General features: G+C 34.8%; 2 protein-coding genes across 2 annotated transcripts in view; both read right to left on the reverse strand.

Moving 5' to 3' along the window:
• LOC136031773 (FMRFamide receptor-like) overlaps nucleotides 1–17,179 on the reverse strand; it is a 173,784-nt gene that overhangs the window by 133,033 nt on the left and 23,572 nt on the right. The window lies entirely within an intron of this gene.
• LOC136031775 (deoxyuridine 5'-triphosphate nucleotidohydrolase-like) overlaps nucleotides 15,459–17,179 on the reverse strand; it is an 82,646-nt gene continuing 80,925 nt past the window's right edge. Inside the window, exon 5 of the mRNA XM_065711542.1 lies at nucleotides 15,459–15,588. Coding sequence (XP_065567614.1) covers nucleotides 15,556–15,588 — 33 coding nt within the window. The 3' untranslated portion in view covers nucleotides 15,459–15,555. The remainder of the gene's footprint in view (nucleotides 15,589–17,179) is intronic.

Raw genomic sequence — 17,179 nt, forward strand, 5'->3', positions numbered from 1 at the left:
AGGGATTCCCCAGCGTAGTTTTGGGAAGGACAAGAAAAGGATTTCTCGGTATGATTTGAAAACAAGATTGTTAACCTGAAAGTAAGGGTCAACATTTAAACTTGAAACAAACAGAAATTACTCTGTATTTAAGGGGGGTTGCCCTTTTTTACTCTCACTCTTTACGGTGAAGGTTGACTTTTTGTCCTGATTACTTAGGAAAGACTCCTCAAACACAAGGGGCGTTCATATTAAATGATAGATCTTTTTAAAGAGCTTTAGGACTTTAGCGTAAAGAGTGATGGTTGGAGAAGGGGCAGCTCCCTTCATATACATACTAATTTGTGCCCTTTTTAATTTTGCTGCTCATTGACAGTTTAAACGCTTGTTTTCTTTTTTATTTGATAAAAATAAAGAGCTAATTTGAAGCTTAAAGTCAGCAAAATTACTGCTTCGCGGCTTATGCAACATATTTTTAAAAACGTATTTAGCACTTTATCAAAAGTTCATTTTCTTGGGGATTCTAGGATTAAAATTAACCTTTGTGATGTTTTTACACAGTTAAAATCGTGTATTATAAGTTAGAGATTTCCTGACCGTTTCATGAGCTTTATATTTCTCTATTATATTTTTTTTTTACGTACTGCGTAAGGGTTTCTCTTGAGTGAAACATCATTCGGTTTAATACAATATTTAATGTAACACAGATAAGGTCATATTGATAAGGAGGGTGCAGGTAAAACATTTCCCCAATTTAAAAATAAAGCAGTGAAATAAAAAAGATTAACTATTCAAAACGGCCCTCCCCCCCGAAAAAAGTTGGTCATTCGTGGCTGAGGTGGGAGGTTGTCGTAAAAAAGATTTAAGGCAAATGTGTACTTCCTGGGAGGGTGTAAAGAGGGATGCTTTGAATAGATTAAGATGGAAGAGGTGTGAGCGTAGCTGTGTTGGCCTCAGGTGGCTTGGTCCTGCGGCGAGTTGTTAATAATAGTAGGCCTACTTATGTAACTTTCTTGTTTCGATTTCTGTTTTGTTGCTTTGTTTCTGAGTTTTTAGTAAAGTGGTAGTTTTCCAGAATTCCACAAATAGAAGAAAATATGATGATACTCAAAAATAAAAAATTCTGCTTTCTTCCCTCCCACTAAATTGCCACCCGCTATTTTAATGTCACTTTTGCCTGTTTTAATGTCCCTCTTGTCTGATACTGGTTGTAAAACTGGGCATCAAAAATGAGGATATACAAAGCAATGGGCCTTTACCAGGAAAATGCCTATTCAGTTTCAATAAAGTTTAATTTCAGTTTTAGTTACAAATCAACTTTTTAATAAAGCTTTTGTCAATTTTTAAATCTTATATTTACAAATTTATCATCACAAAACAGTAATAATTAGCAGAATAGGTCAAAATAGATATCAAGGTCCAACCCCGGGTCACCAGCGATTTTTTTTTTCTTCGTCATTAAGAATTAGGCAGTATCATACCCTATAAAAAAACGAAAAAAAGAAGACAGGTGCTACCCACACAAAAAATTGATTTTCATTATATCTCTGATTAACCTCCTGTGCGTGATTTTCTGGCAACACCAATTCCAATGTTGTTTTTGGATGAAGCCGCTGGACGCTCGACTGTCAGCGGCGCTAGTAGTTTTTCGTTTATACCTTCCCGTATTCAATCACCAAAGATGCAACTCTTCCCTGTTTATTACTCTTTTTGAACTAGCACATAAAATACATTTTTTGGTGGATCAGCCAGAAGAAAGAGTTGTGTTTCAACCCTTTGCTACGTAGCGTAACAATAAACAGATAAATTTGAGCAGTTGTTGATTAAATAACAATTATGTAAACACTTTTTTCTGCTTTTGAGAATTTTCATTAATACCATAATTATTGGGAGTGAGAACAATCCAAACAAAGTCCAACCTCAGCGACAACCCGGGATATAACTTATTCAAACTTCACATCAAAAGTGGAAAATAGGATGGTGCTATGAATCCTCATAGGAAGAGACAAATCAAGTAGCTTCTAAAAATATTGAAAATTTTATTATTTTTTTTTCTTCTTTTCTATTTCTATTCTTTAGGCCTTATAAAAAAAGACTGATTTTTATGAACTTGTTTAGTACTTCATTTACTTCTCTTAGGTTGCAAACTCAAATCTTGTTTCCAGAGTATCTTTGGAAATTATGAACAAAGTACCGAAGTGTATAAATTAAATAAAGAAATAGCTTGGTAATTAAGGGCTGCAGAATAATACAGCTTCCACTAGACCGATTTGTTTCCCCAATATTCATTTCTGATATAGCATAAATAACAGATGATGGTAGAAAATAAGGAGAAGACTTGTTTGGTCACAAATGAAAAGTTCTAGCATCTTCTCCAATGAGTAAAATTTACCAAGGGGCATCCAAATACCCTTCCTACATTATTTAGGCCCCAGGGCACCCAAGCAGCCAAACATAATATCAGCTTAAATGTTCAAGGTCGGATCAAACCTTAATTGGAAAGGTTAAAAGACAGTCCCTGGGGTAATGCGATCCATCTAGCCTCATGTGCGAGGGCTCCAATTTATGCAAATAGCTAAATTAAAATGAAGTGTCATTGACACGTTTTAGTAGAAAGATAGACTTGCTGTACCTAGTTAAACTCAAGATTGTGCAAATGCATAGAACTACACAGCCCTACATTTTCCTCAGCCAACATTTGTGCGCATTTCCTTGGGCATGCATAAGGAAATTATCTAATGCCCAATTTAATTATCTAAATGCCCAATTTAAAACTGAAGCATTGTATGTAGAGTTTAGTAGATCGGTGGGCATATTATACCTTGTTGAAATCAGAACTGGTCATTAATTTTGGTCCATTTAACTGTAAAATCAGAAAACCCTCTACCCTCCCTCTAAAACCTCACGAATATGGATACGTAACTTTTATGCCCTCCAATCTTTTGGTTACTTAAAAAGGCAACTAGAACTTTTAATTTCTTACGAACGTTTTTACTAATAAAAAATATACGTAACTTCCGAAGTAACTTTCGTAACAAACTTCTATTTTCGTATATTTTTATTACGTATATGCGGGGGTTTGACCCCTCTTTAATACCTTGCTCTTTACACTAAAGCTTAAATTTTGTCCCAATTTCTTGAGAATGACCCCTGAATCACAAAAGCCGTAGAATAAATAGTTGAAATTATTAAAAATACTTTAACATAAAGAGCGAGGTATTAGGAAGAGGTAAGCCCATCATATACGTAATAATTTCTGTTCGTTTTTAGTTTTAATGCTTCTCCTTACTTTCAGTTGAAAAACTTCTTCATATTTATTTTTTCATCGCTTTTTTTAAATAATGCTAGAAAATCCTGAAAAAAAAACTTTTTCATATTTATTTTTCATTGTTTTCTTTTTAATAATGCTAGAAAATCCTGCGCTCCCTTCATGAAAATTTCCTTCCCCCATGCCAAATTCCTCCAAGTAAAGTCCCCCTCTTCTCACCCTCCCCCCAGTCTAAAAATTCCCCTGAAAACGTCTGTACATTTCCAAATAACCATTACTATATGTAAGCACTGGTCAAGGTTTGTAACTTGTAGCCCCTCCAACGGGGACTGTAGGGGAGTAAGTCGTCCCCAAAGACATAGTTATAAGATTTTTTACTACGCTGCATAAAATGGCTATCTCAGAATTTTGATCGGGTGACTTTGGAAAAATAATTAGCGTGGGAGGGGGCCTAGATGCCCTCCAATTTTTTTGGTCACTTAAAAAGGGCCCTAGAACTTTTTATTTCCATTAGAATGAGCCCTCTCGAAAGATTTTAGGACCACTGGGTCGATACGATCACCCCTGGGAAAAAAACAAACAAACAAATAAACACGCATCCGTGATCTGCCTTCTGGCAAAAAATACAAAATTCCACATTCTTGTAGATAGGAGCTTCAAACTCTTGCATTAGGGTTCTCTGATACGCTGAATCTGATGGGGTGATTTTCGTTGATATTCTATGACTTTTAGTGGTTGTTTCCCCCCCTATTTTCTAAAATAAAGCAAATTTTCTCAGGCTCGTAACTTTTGATGAGTAAGACTAAACTTGATGAAACTTATGTATTTAAAATCAGCATTAAAATTTAATTCTTCTGATGTAGCAATTAGTATAAAAATTACTTTTTTTTAAGTTTTGGTTACTATTTGAGCCGGGTCGCTCCTTACTACAGTTCGTTACCACGAACTGTTTGATTGTTTAAGCTACAAAACAAGCGTCGTAAGCCCGATGTCAATAAGCATTTGTTTCATAATGAATAGTTGATTCTGAATAAGAATAGTATATGAGGGTTTTGAAGTCACTAATTACAAGTATAGGACTCAGATCTGTCTCCGACAGTAAGTTATAAAGATGGTTTACTGTATTTAAACTGCGGAAAATTTCTCGAGATTGCTGTCAGTGTAATAGCGTAAACTTTGTAAAAAGTGTATCTTTTATGTATTTCTTGTCAGCCTCATTAGGCAGAAAGGACGGTTGCATAAGTCATGGGGGAGGGCTCACTATATCGTACATCATTAGGATCTAATGTTCTACCATTTCAATCTGAAGGATTGCAGTGGTTAAATGAAGGCCCAAAATACCATCAATAAAACTTTCAAGGGCCATTCTGATAAAAACTTACGAAAGGTCCAAAATTCACCTCTACGGGTGAAATGCGTGCCAAATTATTAAGAGCAAGTGTGCCAAATTATGTAAATATTCCAAATTAAACAGAAGTATCGTACACACATTCTTATAGAAAATTGTATATTTTTGACATTGATGAGACCAGAGTTATGCTAGGGCTTTTCCTTCATTATTGAAAGGCCTAAAGTAAGGCACCTTCCCTCATAGGGGGCAATGTCTGACCCTTTTTGATTAACAATGTGTACGCTCCGTTTTCAGCCACTTTAGTTAATAGTACGTACGCTTTGTCTCCGACAGCCTTTTGTCAACACTGCGTAGGCTCTATTTCTGTATATCTTTAGTCAACAGTATTTAAGGAGGGGTCTTTAACCCCCATTAGTCAATAATGCGAAAGTTCAACCTCCAGCCTCTTTAGTCCTAATCACAGTATTAGTGTCCTAAATCGAAATGAACATGGGGCGTATTCAATAAATGGTGGGGAAAATTACATAGGAAATGGTCCTTAAAATTCCTCAAGACCACAGTATGACTCCTAAATCGAGACACTAGGTGCATATTTCATAATTGGCACTCGATTAACATCAAATTTGGTATGTAAGGATTCCTGAGCTTGCTGAGAAGAAACAAAACACTAACATGGCAATAAATTTTGCCATGTTACAGCAATTCAGCAAATATATCCAACCTTTATAGCGACATAACGGTTGCAATAAATTTTGACGCATTAAGCATAATATGGAACAAATAATGCTTGAATTTCACCAAAGTTGGTATTTGAAAGTCTCTGTGGTTGTTGATTTCAAATTTGAGGCTAGTATTTCAATATAGATCTAAGGTCATTCTGCTGCTCCTCCTACCCCAACTTTTCAAACCGCGACTACTGCTGTAACACTCACTACTAATTAGCGGTAACTGTTATCATTAACCTATTATCATTCATTGACATACATTACTACTCAATTATTAGCCTGTATTGACACTATTAAAATGCACAAAACTATGTCAGTTAAAAATTAACAAATAAAATTTTAAAAAGCACAGTTTTTCAATGTAGGAAGAGAGTGAATTTAAACTTAAAACAAGTATAAACTAGATAATATAAGATGCCAAACTTAAAATAAACATAAATTATCTCAAATAGTAGTGACATTTTCAGCCCTCAAAAAGTTGGCTATCTGCAGTTTATTTAAGAAAATATAGCTTTTCTTTTATTTTTCTGCCTAGCACTGCTGCTCAAACTTCCAGCAATTCTTTTTTTTGCTCATCCTCAACACCTCGCTCTTTACGCTAAATTTTCTTAGTACTTCTAAAAAAAAGCTTCTTAATGACGCACCTTATGTGTCAGGAGTCTTTCTTAAAGAATTAGGACAACATTCAAACTAAATCTTATTGTGTCACTTTCATTGAAACTCGACTTTTATGACTTTTAGGGGGGTTTTCCCCTTTTTTTCAAAAATAAGACAAATTTTCTTAGGCTCGTAGCCTTCGATGGGTAAGATTAAACTTAATGAAACTTATTTAGTTGAAATGAGCATAAAAATCCAATTATTTTCATATATCTATTGGTATCAAAATTCCGGTTTTAGAGTTTCGGTTACTATTGAGCCGGGTCGCTCCTTACTTACAGTTTGTTACCTAGAACTGTTTAAACAATGATAGTACTTGCTATGATAGAGCAGCGCTGCCTATGATATTGCTTATATGCCCTTTTAATACTTGCATGTGTATAGTTTCTTCGTTTAATCGAAACTCCCCCTGAACGTTTCAACTTAATGCCCTTAGTGAGATTAGTTACAGAAACCATACAAGTAGTATCAAAAGTATATGCAAAGTGTCATCTGGCTAGTTCAAAATCTCTCAGCTTACGCTGAAAGGTCTAATTTAATATTGTAAGCCGTTTTTGTAATATTGCCTCTTCACTCTATTGACAATCTACATGATCATAGTTCATTTTGATTTAGTTCAGCATGCACTTAAATATTCCTTGAAAGCTTCACCTTAGTACCCTTAACTTATGTAGAAGCAATTGTTGTAATAGCATTATTAGTACTATGCACATGGCACCTTTTTTTCAACACACGATGAATTTTTAACTTAATACCATCAACCGGTACTGAAGTATTGCTGATACGTCCTCTTGATAACCTTTGTGGTCACAGTGTGTTTCGATTTATTTTAATACAGTTACAATATTGCCCAAAAATTTTCACCTTAATACCCTTAAATTCAGTAGCAGTAGTAGCACCAGTAGTTATTGTAGTAGGAGTAGAGTTAATAGTAGTAAGCTTTAGTAGCAGTAATAGTAATAGTAGCAGTAATAGTAGTTAGAGAAGTAGGATCAGCAGTATTATGATTTAAATAATTTCTTTTGGTTAGTTTAACATCCCCCACAACAAGCGTTGTAAGTTCTAATTTCAACACAAAACTGTTCCTAAGATATTACTGATATGGTCTTTTGACAATCTTCATACAGATGACAGGTTTTCATCCGTACAACGGAAGTTATAGAAATATTCTCTGAAAACTTCACCTTCATACCCTTAGGCATAATTTGTATAATAGTCACAGCAGTAGTAAAGCTACTCAAGTTGATACAATTAGCCATTGCTAGGATATTGTCGATTTGCTCTTTTGATAACTTGTATATGTATACACTTCTTGATTCAATTTTTCATCTTAATGCTCTTAACCTTACAAGTATTTGCGATAGAAGTAACAGTTGGAGCAATAGTAATAGTAGTAGTAGAACTAGTAAATGTTGCAGTAGCAGTAGTAGTAGTAGTAGTGTGCACATATTGCTTTTTGGTCAATTGATCTTTCTCTTTAAATATTCTCTGCAAATTAATTCTTAAGGTACGATATTTTGACAATCTAAATGCACATAGTGTCTTTTGTTAGTTCGAATTTGCCATCAATATTCTTTCAAATTTCACCTTCATAGACTTAGCCTTAATAGTATTATTCTCGCAGTAGTTTCGGTGGTAGCAAAAGTAGTTGCAGTGTTAGTGTTGCATTAGTAGTAGTAGTAGCAGTATTAATAGCGGTAGCAGCAAGAGTATATTGCCTTATGGTGAGTTGAACATCGCTTTCATGATGCCCCAGAAGTTTCACCTTGACACGTTAGACTGTTCCGAAAATATTCTTGATGTGGACTTTTGACACCCTTTTGAAGCCCTTTTCACTTTAATACTTTAAGCCTTAAAAGTTGTTTCAATTGAAGTAGTATTTAAAGTAGTTTAGTAGCAGTAGTAGCATAAGGAAAAGTTGCAATGGTATTAGTGGGCATAGTTTAGTAGTGTGTTGGCATCAACATGCACATATTATCTTTTTGTCAATCAATCTTCCCTTTTAATTATTCTCTGAAAGTTTAAACTTAATATCTGAATCGATTCTTTAGATACGCCCTTTTGACAATCTGCATGCACATAGTGTGTTTTGATTTAGTTCATATTCCCGCTCCATATTCTGTCAAATTTTCACCTTCCTACGTGTAGCCTTAATTATACCTTTATCATAGTAGTAGGGGCAGTAGTAGGATCAGTAGTAGCAGTAATAGTGTTTAATTAATAGTAGTAACAGTAGTAGCATCAGAATTAATACCAGTAGTAACAGATACATTCTGCCTTAGGGGCAACTGAACATCCGACTCGTGATGCCCCTGGAGTTTTTCAAAAATATTGTCCGTATTAGCAATCTGTGCACGCATAGTATATTTTGATTTAGTTTTACTCGCCCCTTAACGTATCCTCAGATATTTTTTTCAATATCCTCAACCTTAGTAGTACTCGCTACAGAAGATTTAGTTTTGATGATAGTAGTTGTAGTAGTAATAGGACTTGTGGTAGCAGTAGAAGCAGCAGTAGTTGCAATAACGTGCAAATATTGACTTTTTAGTCAATGGATCATCTCCCTTATCATTTCCTGAAAATTCCAAATTAATATACTCAGTCATTCCTGAATTACACCCTTTTGACAACTCATATACACATAACGTGCTATGATTCAGTTCAACATCCCCTGAAGGACTCATCTTCATGCCCTTCGTATTTAGGGAAAGTAGAAATTAAACATGAACACATTTTCTCAATAACATATACTTTACGTAAATAATGAACAAATTGTATTAATGTCAGCCACTGCCCCGAGGCCTCGGAGGGAGGTGCTGGTAAAACATTAATTGTATTACTAGCTATGATAGAGCATCGCTGTCTATGTCTTTATATTCCCTATTAATACCTGCATGCATATAGTTTTTTCATTTAATTGAAACTCCCCAAAACGCTCCCTATAAGTTTCAACTTAATGCCATTAGTTTTTAGTTACAGTAACTGCAGAAGCAGCATTAAATGTATACACAGAGTGTCTTCTGGCTAGTTCAAAATCCCGAACCTATGAAGGTGACATTTTTAGAGAATATTTCTCTTTTACCGATGACAGCCTACCATCCGCATGCAGGTTGTCAAAAAGGCATATCAGCAATATCTTAGGAACAACTTCGTGTGTGAAACTTACAACGCTTGTTGTGGTTGATGTTGGACTAACCAAAAGACATTTTTTGCATCATAATACTACTACTTCTGCAATTACTGCTACGACTACTGCTACGACTACTACTAGTGCTACTAAAGCTACGACTACTACTATTAACTGTACTCCTACTGTTACTACTATAACTACTGGTGCTGCTGCTACTAATAATAAACCTAGTGGTATTAAGGTGAAGATTTTGGGCAATACTGTAACTGTATTGAAATAAATCGAAACACACCATGCCCATATAGGTTGTCAAGAGGCCGTATCAGCAATGGCTCAGGACCGGTTGATGGTATTAAGTTAAAAATCATCGTGTGTTGAAGGGGATGTTGAAAGAAGGTTCTATTTGCATACTGCTACTAATGCTACTATTGCTACGCATAATTACTGAAGCTTTCAACAATACTGAAAAAATTCTATCTAAAAAGTTTATTTGGATGTTTGTTATGGGGAATGAACGGTATGGGGGGGGGATGAGTTCTCTCAAATCACTTTGACTCTTGATTGACAGGCCATCGCTGTAGGCAATGTTTTAATATTTCACTTAAGTGCTTATGTAGGCTAGCTGACTGAAGGCAACAAGTTCGGCAGTTTTACGTTGTGAGAGTTTGCTAGATAATAAAGTACTTCTATTCTATTCCTATACTCATTTTTATTCATTTTACTTATGTTGCTTACTTTTTTACTTATGGACTTATGTTTGTGTACTTATGTACTCATTTTTTATTCATTGTACTCATTTTTATTTTACAAGCCAGTTGGGCTCATTGCTGTAGGCTATGTAAGCTATAGTCTTAAAATGGACCCATCTGAATTTAATACGACCATCCATTCCATAAATACCTTAGATGCCCCCTGGGCATAACTTCAAGCCCTTGCCCCAGCGCCCTGGGGGGTTGTGTCAACCCTGGAGGCATCCTTATATGTTTTTGGCTATTTGGAACAAATTGCCATCGCACAATTTCAATCAGGTACATTTGGTGAAAAGAAGGGTAAGATAATATGATAAGATTTATTTCAACAAAGTGGCTATCACAAGCCGAAAAGGGCCGAATCCACACTTTAGTGTTAGTACAAAATCATAAAAATGCAATCAATAAAACGTCAAATCGTAAAATTAAAACGGAAAGTAAATTTAAACAAAGTCTAGCTAGTAAGAATTAAAAAGTTCGCAATTGAAAAATAACACTAAATCTATAAGATAAAAGTGGAGTGAGAAGGGGGGGGGTGTTACTGATTCAAAATTTTAGCTATGCGAGGGATGAATGTTCTTCTATATCTTTCAGTGGAAACTCTTATTGTGGCAAAAAGGGGAATTTTTCTTGAAACAGAACGTTGGGGCCGAGTTTGGGGGGGGGGGGTAAATGTTCACTAGGGAAAACAGAAGTAGTACGAGAGTTATGCGTGGCATCTTGGGCAAAACACAAGGAACTTTGTGCTCTCCTTTCCTTAAGGGTGACTAGATTTGCTCTCCGAAGAAGGGAAATGCAAGGAGCTTCACCCTCATTGAAGATAATTCCTTGGTACCTTTTTTGAACTGCCTCTATTCTGTCCGACATTTTATTGGAGATGCCAAACAGGAGAAGTGTATTCGAGGGTAAGACATACAAAAAAGATAAAAATCCCCAAACAATACGATTTAGGACGTTTAAATTCATTAAGAAGTTTGAGGAGATAAAATGCAGTATTTTTACTTTTTAAGAAATCATTAACGTGGCAATCCCATTTTAAGTCGCTTGAGATGGTAACACCCAGTAATGTCATAGTATTAACAGATATTTCAGGGGGAATTGGAACGGAAAAAGAAGGGGCACTTTTAAGAAAACTAACTGTTAAAACTGTTGATTTTAAAGGATTGACTCTCATATCACTAGTAACAGCTTCATCTGATATTGATTCCAATATATCCATTGGGTTACTTTTTAAATTTTTGAAAAATTTTCGAATAAAGGAAAAACAGGTTTTTTCAACTGAAAGGAAGTATTAACATTAAAATTTAAAACGAACAGAGATTATCACGTATATGAAAGCGGTTGCCCCCCTCCTCAAAACCAGGCTCTTAGCGCTACAATTTTTTGGCACTTCAAAAAAGTTACTTATTGGTCTAATTAAACGAGTTTCAGGAGTTATTTGCAAAGAATTGGGACAAAATTTAAGTTTTAGCGTAATAGCGATTTGTTGAGGAGGGGGAAACTCGCCTAATATACATAATACTTTTGTTTGTTTTAAGTTTTATTGTTGCTCCTTACTTTAAATTGCAAAAAAAAATGTTTTTAAGATTTAATTTCTGATCTTTTTTTTTAAATAATACCAGGATACCTGGCTCCACCTCCAAGGAAAAATCTTGCTCCCCAAATAAATACTATCTTGGAAATTCAATCCAGATGAAAATTTACCCCGGACAATCACCCTTAACATCTCCGCACCTACGATTAAATCGGTAAAAAAAGAAATTTCGCATGGGAATTCTGGCAAAATTCACCCAGCGTAAAACTTCCCTTGAAAAGTTCACCCCCTAGATATTATCCTCTCCAAGGAAAATTCTCCCCGTACAAAATCCTCCCAGCAGAAAATTTGTCCTCCCCTTCCCACCCGAAAAATGTATGTATACTTCCCAATAACAAATAAAACGATGGATAAATTTTGTAACTTAAAAATCTTTCCCCAGGGGCCAGGGGCAGGGAACTATGCTGAAGAAAAAGCTATATAAAATTTTGATCGAACGATTTTGGGAAAAAAGTGGCGTGGAAGGGGGCTTAGTTGCCCTCCAATTTTTTTTTGGTCACTTGAAAAGGGCACTAGTACCTTTCATTACCGTTAGAATGAGTCCTCTCTAGACTTCTTAGGCCCATTGGGTCAATACGATCCTCCCTGAAAAAAACATCAACAACAAAGAAACAAATAAACACGCATCCGTGACCTTTCTTCTGGCAAAAATTACAAAATTCCACATGTTTGCAGATATAAGGTAGAAACCTCTACCGCAGAGTTCTTTGATATGCTGAATCCGATGGTGTGAATCTGATTAAAATTTTATGACTTCAAGGGGTTCTCTCCCCCTTTTTTCGAAAATCAGACAAGATTTCTCAGGCTCGTAGCTTTTGATGGGTAAGACTAAACTTAATTAAACTTATATATTTGTAATCAAACAGTTCGTGGATCAAAATTCTGAGATAGCCATTTTATTCAGCATAGTCGAAAATCTTAGACCTATGTCTTTCGGGACGACTTACTCCTCCACAGTCCCTGTGGGGACAAAATTTAAGATTTAGTGTAAAGAGCGCTGTATTGACGAGGGGGCGAACCCCCTCATATACGTAATAAAAACATAGGAGTATAGAAGTTCGGTACGTAAATTAATGCGTAAATATGTACATTTTTTACTAATAAGAACGTTCGGACAAAATTAGAAGTTCTAGTTGCCTTTTTGAGTAACCAAAAAATTGGAGGGCAACTGGGCCTCCTCCCCCACTCCTTTTTTCTCAAAACCGTCCGATCAAAACCATGAGAAAGCCATTTAGCCAAAACAAAATAATTTGCAAGTTTCGTTTTAATTATTCATGTATTCAATTATTAATTAATTTATAATTTTAGCTAAGGCAAATTTTATCAGTCTCGTAACATTTGATGGGTAAATCTAAACTTGAAGAAACTTATATATTTAAACCACCATTAAAATGCAATTCTTTAGATGTGACTAATGTTAAAAGAATTCCGTCTTTTAGAGTTTCGGCTACTATTGAGCCGAGTCGCTCGGCAGTTCGTTACCACGAACTGTTTGATTAAATAAAAAATTAAAGTTTTTTTTAACTGAAAGTAAGGAGCGACATTAAAACTACAAAAGAACAGAAATTACTCCGTATATGACAGGAGGCTGTTTCCTCCTCAATGGCCAGCTCATCACGCTGAAGTTTGACTGTTTCTCTCAACTCTACTTTTTAAAACAGTAAAAAACCTTAGTGTAAAGAGCGGGCCGTTGAGGAAGGAACAGCCCCTTTCATATAAGGAGTAATTTCTGTTCACCTCAAGTTTTAATGTCACGCCTTACTTTCAGTTAAAAAATTTGTTTTTTTATTTAATTTCTGAAAGTTTTTAAATTAATACATATTTTTATTTTGGCTTCCGCATATGATTAATTAAAACGAAATGTTTTGATCGTTTTTTTGGCTCAATGGCTTCCTCTTAGTTTTGATCGAACGATTTTGAGAAAAAAGGGGTGGGGGAGGAGGCCTAGTTGCCCCCCAATCTTTTGGTTACTTAAAAAGACAACTAGAGCTTTTATTTTTACGAACATTGTTAATAGTAAAAGTACACGTAACTTACGAATTAACATACGTAACGAACTTCTATATTCGTATATTTATATTACGTGTATGAGAGGTTTTGCCCCCTCGTTAATGCCTCACTATTTACACTAAAGCTTAAATTTTGTCCCAATTCTTTAAGAATGACCCCTGAATCACAAAGGTAGTAGAATAAATAGTTGAAATTACTAAAAATACTTTAGCGTAAACAGCCAGGTATTTAGGAGGAGATAATAATTCCTGTTCGTTTTAAGTTTTAATGCTGGTCCTTACTTTCAGTTGAAAAAAACCTTTTCATATTTATTTGTTCGTTGTTTTTGTTTTAAATAATGCTAGAAAATCCTGCATCACCTTCATGGAAATTCTCTTCCCCCGTGGAAAGATCCTCCCACGTAACCCCCTCTCCTCAACCCCATACTCCCCTCAAAAAAAAAAGAAATCCCCCTAAAAATGTCTGTACACCTTCCAATAACCATTACTATATGTAAACACTAGTCAAAGTTTGTAACTAACAGCCCCTCCTCCGGGGACTGTGAGGGAGTAAGCCGTCACCAATGACATATTTATTAGGTTTTCCGACTATATTTAACAAAATGGCTATCTCAGAGTTTTGATTCATTGACTGTGTGAAAAAATGAGCATGGGAGGTGGCCTAGGTGCCCTCCAATTTTTTGAGCACTTACAAAGGGCACTAGAGCTTTTAATTTCCGTTATAATGAGCCCTCTAGCAAAAATCTAGGACCAATGGGTCGATACGATCACCGTGTATAAACACGACCCGTGATCGGTCTTCTGGCAAAAATTATGAAATTCAACATTTTTGTAGATGGGAGCTTGTAACCTCTCCATTAGGTTTCTCTTATACTTTGAATGCGATGGTGTAATTTTTGTTAAGATTCTTTGACTGTCGGGGGGTGTATCCCCCTATTTTCCAAAATAAGGCAAATTTACTCAGGCTCGTAACTTATAATAATTAAGATTAAATTTGATGAAACTCATGTTTTTAAAATCAGCATAAAAATCTGATTCTTTTGATCTATCTCTTAGCATCAAAATTTCGTTTTTTAGAATTTCGTTTACTTTTGAGTCGGGTCACTCCTTACTACAGCTCGTTACCACGAACTGTTTGACATGTCTATAGCCCAATTTCCGAGAATTGATAAAGAAAATAATACGTGCAAAATATATTTAAAATTTTAATTTCTTCTGGTCAAAAATTATTATTGTTTTAGTTTAATAGCTTCTTTGGTTTAAAAGCGTCAGCTTTAAGGCGCATATCAGTATTTTCATCCCATACACATATCGCATCTACTTTTACCTACCCCAATTGAGTTCTTCTTAGAAAAGTCCAACATAAAGAATTAAAAGTAGCATCATGACTGTGAATTATCTGAAAAGATAAGACGATACTTAAGCATCATGACTGCAGATAAACTGCGACAAAAGTAAACAAAACAAGGCTTAAACCAACCCGGGCTACTTTTTCTTCAGAGCTTCGTATCAAATTATACTACTTATTAAGTTCTTTTTATCCTAAAACAGGGATGTACGTGGGGGGGATGGGAGAACTCAGCTCTCTTTCCCAACATTCTTATACTTTCTGGAATTCCTTATCCAAATTATCTAATAAAATGAGTTTTATTAATATAAAAAAAAGATTTGGTTTTCAAACTAAAAGTAGTTTCCCAAAGACCACATAAAATTCTTGCAAAATCCTCCGTATGTGACAGTCCTCCAAAAGTACAGAACAAATTACTTTTTCTTATAAAAATCGTATAGAAATAAATGTGAAAAGAAATCAGAAAACTAAAGAAAAAACATCTAAGCTTTAATTGATGAACCACATTTACAGATGAAATAAATCAATTACTGAAAATACAACCTTAGCACAGGCTTCTCAATACACTATGAAATGTGAAAATAAAACGACCCTTAATTTAACTCAGATTACTAGGTATCCAAACAGCGAGCTTAAAGATTCGACACTTAAGGCCTTCTGAGGGTACAAAATGGATTTATTCTCAAATGAAAAAAAGAAAATCAAAGGCAATGTGATAAAGCAATACCATTCAAGTTGAGCCAAATCAACCAGCTCCACTTTTAGTGTTCTCCAAGTTCTGGAAATAGAGTTACATTAATCACCAAGAAAGAGAAGAGACTGGCTTAATTTAAGACGTCTTTCTATTTTTATACGCCATTGTTCCTTTCAGCAGGCTTTTAATTATTTTGTGTAGAAGATTCAATTAGGTACATGATGATAATTAAGATCTATGAATTGCTGAAAACTGAATGGCATTAAATTCATCTCTGGAAGATCAGCAATTTTTAATACCAGGGAAATATAATTCTAAATCACAAGTATTTGGAGAATTAATTTTTATGGGGGGTCACATTCATTGTTTAAGATCTTAAAGTACTCGTACCCACACCTTGACCGAGATGTTCTATTACATAATAAAGTTCTTTCAAAATCTCTGATTTGCTGTCATTTTAACAGTGAAGCAAATCCCCTTGGATTCGTTGTTCTCAGCTTTTCACAGAGGGGTAATATAATTCACATTATAAATTCTTCCAGCAATTAATATTTTTAACCGAATATAAGGGATTCAATTACAATCAATAAAATAAAAGTACAGAAAAGCTATTTTTACCCCTAAAGGTGTCCACGGATATTTTTCTGATGCGTGAAATTATCTTATAGACTTTATCTAGGGGGTGGGGACAAGCACTAAGTCTTTCCCCAGGATAGATATTATTATATTTTTATTATTACTTCATCAAAAATGATAGTTTATATAAAAAACTCATAAGCCTCATAAAAGACAAAAGTTGTGTGGATGGTTCCATCTCTAACCATCTTTCAGCATAAAAATTATTCAGTTATTAATAACGCAAAAACTAATGTATTATTTTTTTTTAAAAAAAATTAAAATATTATCTTAAAACAAGTTTTTTTCTCTTCATAACCTCCCCCCACCCCATCTCCTCCCATAAAACAACAACTTCAACCACTCTTTTCGATAAGTAAAAACTTATGACTTCCTTTCAAACAAAACTAAGTTACCAGAATTTACGCCTAATTTTTACTGAATGTTATAAATTATGCATTTTTCGTAGTTTTATGCTTGAAGGGCAAGAGGTGACCGGGGCTCTTTCCTCCAATTACCAGTGGATACCTTTGGCTAAACTTTTTCAAGACAATTTTCCTTTTTAATACTCATTTTATGAATGTCTAAGCTATCATGGGAGCACAGGTTTTTTACTGATCTGATATAAATCTTCATAATAAAAAAAAAACACACTAAAAAGTGGCTACTAAAACACAACTGGCCAATTATAAATTGCCTTTAGGGAAAAAATAAATTAAAGATAGCTGATTTAAACTAAAAATTCTAAGATAAAGCTTTAATTTTTGACTACTCAACTTTGTTGAAATCTTTGTACTTTTGAATGGCATCTAAAGCACTTAATTATTCTCAAATGAGACCTGTGATTACAATCGACCGCAGCAGTGGCAAGGCTAGTAGAATTCAATAAAGAAAAAAAGTTTTTTTAACGGAAAGTAAGGAGCGACATTAAAACTTAAAACGAACAGAAACTACTTCGTATGTGAAGGGGCTGCTTCCTTATCAACACCCCGATCCTTATATTAAAGTTTGACTCTTTCTCTTAACTCTACTTTTTAAAACAGTAAAAAACTTTAGTGTA

Source organism: Artemia franciscana, chromosome 10 (assembly GCF_032884065.1).
Source record: "Artemia franciscana chromosome 10, ASM3288406v1, whole genome shotgun sequence".
Lineage (NCBI taxonomy): Eukaryota > Metazoa > Arthropoda > Branchiopoda > Anostraca > Artemiidae > Artemia > Artemia franciscana.